The sequence below is a fragment of the Orycteropus afer genome, unplaced genomic scaffold (assembly GCF_000298275.1).
Source record: "Orycteropus afer afer isolate SDZICR_OR568_19922 unplaced genomic scaffold, OryAfe1.0 scaffold00152, whole genome shotgun sequence".
In the NCBI taxonomy this organism is placed as follows: Eukaryota; Metazoa; Chordata; class Mammalia; order Tubulidentata; family Orycteropodidae; genus Orycteropus; species Orycteropus afer.
In genome coordinates this window covers 515,403-517,890 of record NW_006921739.1, presented here as the reverse complement: position 1 = coordinate 517,890, position 2,488 = coordinate 515,403, and the positions used below count along the sequence as shown (strand labels likewise).

The 2,488-nt window shown below is 37.0% G+C and overlaps 1 protein-coding gene across 1 annotated transcript in view; it reads right to left on the bottom strand.

Moving 5' to 3' along the window:
* Window positions 1-2,488, bottom strand: part of RPF1 (ribosome production factor 1 homolog) — a 29,688-nt gene that overhangs the window by 18,009 nt on the left and 9,191 nt on the right. Inside the window, exon 2 of the mRNA XM_007946188.1 lies at window positions 1,615-1,695. Within this exon, the coding sequence (XP_007944379.1) occupies window positions 1,615-1,695 (81 nt within the window). The remainder of the gene's footprint in view (window positions 1-1,614; window positions 1,696-2,488) is intronic.

Genomic DNA, 2,488 nt, shown 5'->3' with positions numbered 1-2,488 from the left:
CTTCTTGTGGGATTAGAGGAGGACAGAACATGTGGCCTCCTTGCCGTTTTTGCAGCAGGCAATGAATAAACATTTGCTAGAAGACTAATTGACTAAATGAATGAATAAATTACTATGCCAAGAGATATATGAAAGAATGTTAATGACAGGACTGTTTGAAAGAAAAAAAATAAACAAACTAGAAGCAACTCCACTGTCCAAAAATTAAGAGATAATTAGTATATTTATAAAATAAAACGTTACAAACTCGAGTTTTCTCTACATAATTTTTAAAAGATATACTGCAGTGTAGTAAATTACCTGGTATGGCTTTTCTAGCCATAAGTCTTTGTAAACTCCGTGGTAGAATTTGCTGTGAGCAACTGAGGAGCTCCTGATTGTAAAAGATATCCACCTGGGGTACTTCTGTTGGGTGTGGCACAAAGCAGTATTCTGGGAGGTTCCTCTCTCTCAGGTACTTAGAATTCTTAGTTTGGCCACTCTGCCAGACTCAAAAGGAGGCCTCCTAGAGGCAGAACTCTATCTGACCTCTGGCTGAGGAAGACATATTGCTGAGAAAGAGACACCGAGAGATACACACTGCTGGGAGAGAGACTGAACATTGCTCCTGAACTTGAATTGTAGCCTGTTGCTTCCCTAATAAACCCCATAATCTGTGCGTTCTGTTGGCCAGTGCAGTGAATTATCAAACCTAGGAGAGAGGTGGTGGGTGCTTTGGGAGGAACGGTTGGTGAAAGGGCTGGAAGGAGGCAGCATGTTTGGCCTTACAGGAATAGGCTTTGGGTTACAGATGGTGATTCTGTCTCCCTCTTGTGGGGTTAGAAGAAGTCAGGAGATGTGGCCTCCTTGCCTTTTTTAGCATATACCAAGTTTTAAAACCTTGAATTTTGAGTGTACTGTCACACAGTACTTAAAGGGAAAGTGCGCAAACTGAAAGATTATCTTGAAGCTAAGAGTACTGGAAAAATAACAATAAACAATAAAAAAGCTACCCTGAAGTATCAAAATATCTAACAAATACTACAAAAAACCTATAGTATGAGAAATGCTTTTCAAATGATACAAAAACTTTTATTAAAAATACTACTCAGAGATTAAATGATAAACATAAAAGAGAAGGTTGGGCAATCTACTTCCATAGAGGTATCACCTCGGAAACACAAGAAGGGGTCGCTATGAGTCGGATTTGACTTGACGGCAGTGAGTAAGTAGTAAGGGACAAATAAAATGTTTCTGAAAAATAGTTACTGCATTTTTCTATACCCAAAAAACCCCTAAACTCACTGCTATTGAGTTGTTTTCAACTCATAGCGACCCCTCCTTGGGTTTCTGAGGTGATATATCTCTACAGAAGTAGATTAACCAATCTTCCTTCTGAGGAGTTGGTGGGTTTGAACTACCAGCCTTCTTGTTAGCAGGCAAATGCCTCAGGCACTACGCCACACGAGCTTTTCTATAGAATTACTGGGAAATTCAATCACAAAATAATGTACAGTAAATAAGATAAAATGCCCAATAAATCAGTCCCTTATACAACTTCACAAGCACTTTAAATAAAACATCAACATATGAACAGTGTGGTTACCCAAATTCATTTGAAACTTCTAACATTACCTCTTCATCATTTGGGTCTACTACAGTTTCATCAAACACTCGCTGGTTGTCAATGGTCTTTGGTATAGGCTTTGGTGGGGCCTAAATAAAATAAAAGGTATTAAATTTTAGAAGCATTAATATTTTGGCACACTAGTATACTTTAGCACATTAATACTTTTACATTACTTTGGGCAAGAGTAACAGAAATCTACAAATAATCAAAAGACTCAATCCTTTCTGCATTTCAGCCCCCTGATACAACAATCCTACTGACATTGAATAAAAGCCTTTTTAACTCTTCAAACAAAGATACATACACCTGAAAGAGCTGCTAATATTAAATGAAATGGCTTAAAACTAGATAGAAGTAGCACAGAGAGGCAGGGATCAAAGAGTTATCCACAAAGGAGAAAAATTTCAAAGGATTAAGAGAAAAATCGGAAAAACTACAAAATATGTATCTGTGGCTTTGTTTGATCCTTCCAGAAAGCCATTCAAGTAACACATCACAAAAGCTACAAATTGGTTTCTATTTTATGACCTATAATTATAGTTTGGATATTTATGGTAAGGAATGAAAGGGACGGTGGAGAAATCCATACAAAGAAATAAGTACTATCATTATTCAAAATGGAAACAAACAGTAAATAACTCAAATGTTCAACAAGAACATGCCCCAAGTCGTAAGAGTTTCAGGCCTAAAGTGGGAGACTTCCTCATTCCCAAAGTCCAGGAGATGTGTCACTGTCTCTCAAACTCACAGTTAAGCAAAATGAGCATGCTGTAGAAGCAAACATACCATTTACTTATAATTTTGAAGACATACAAAACAAACAACATTGTGTTTACTGTTTAGGGAAATAAACATGTAAAGATATAAAGAATAGCATGA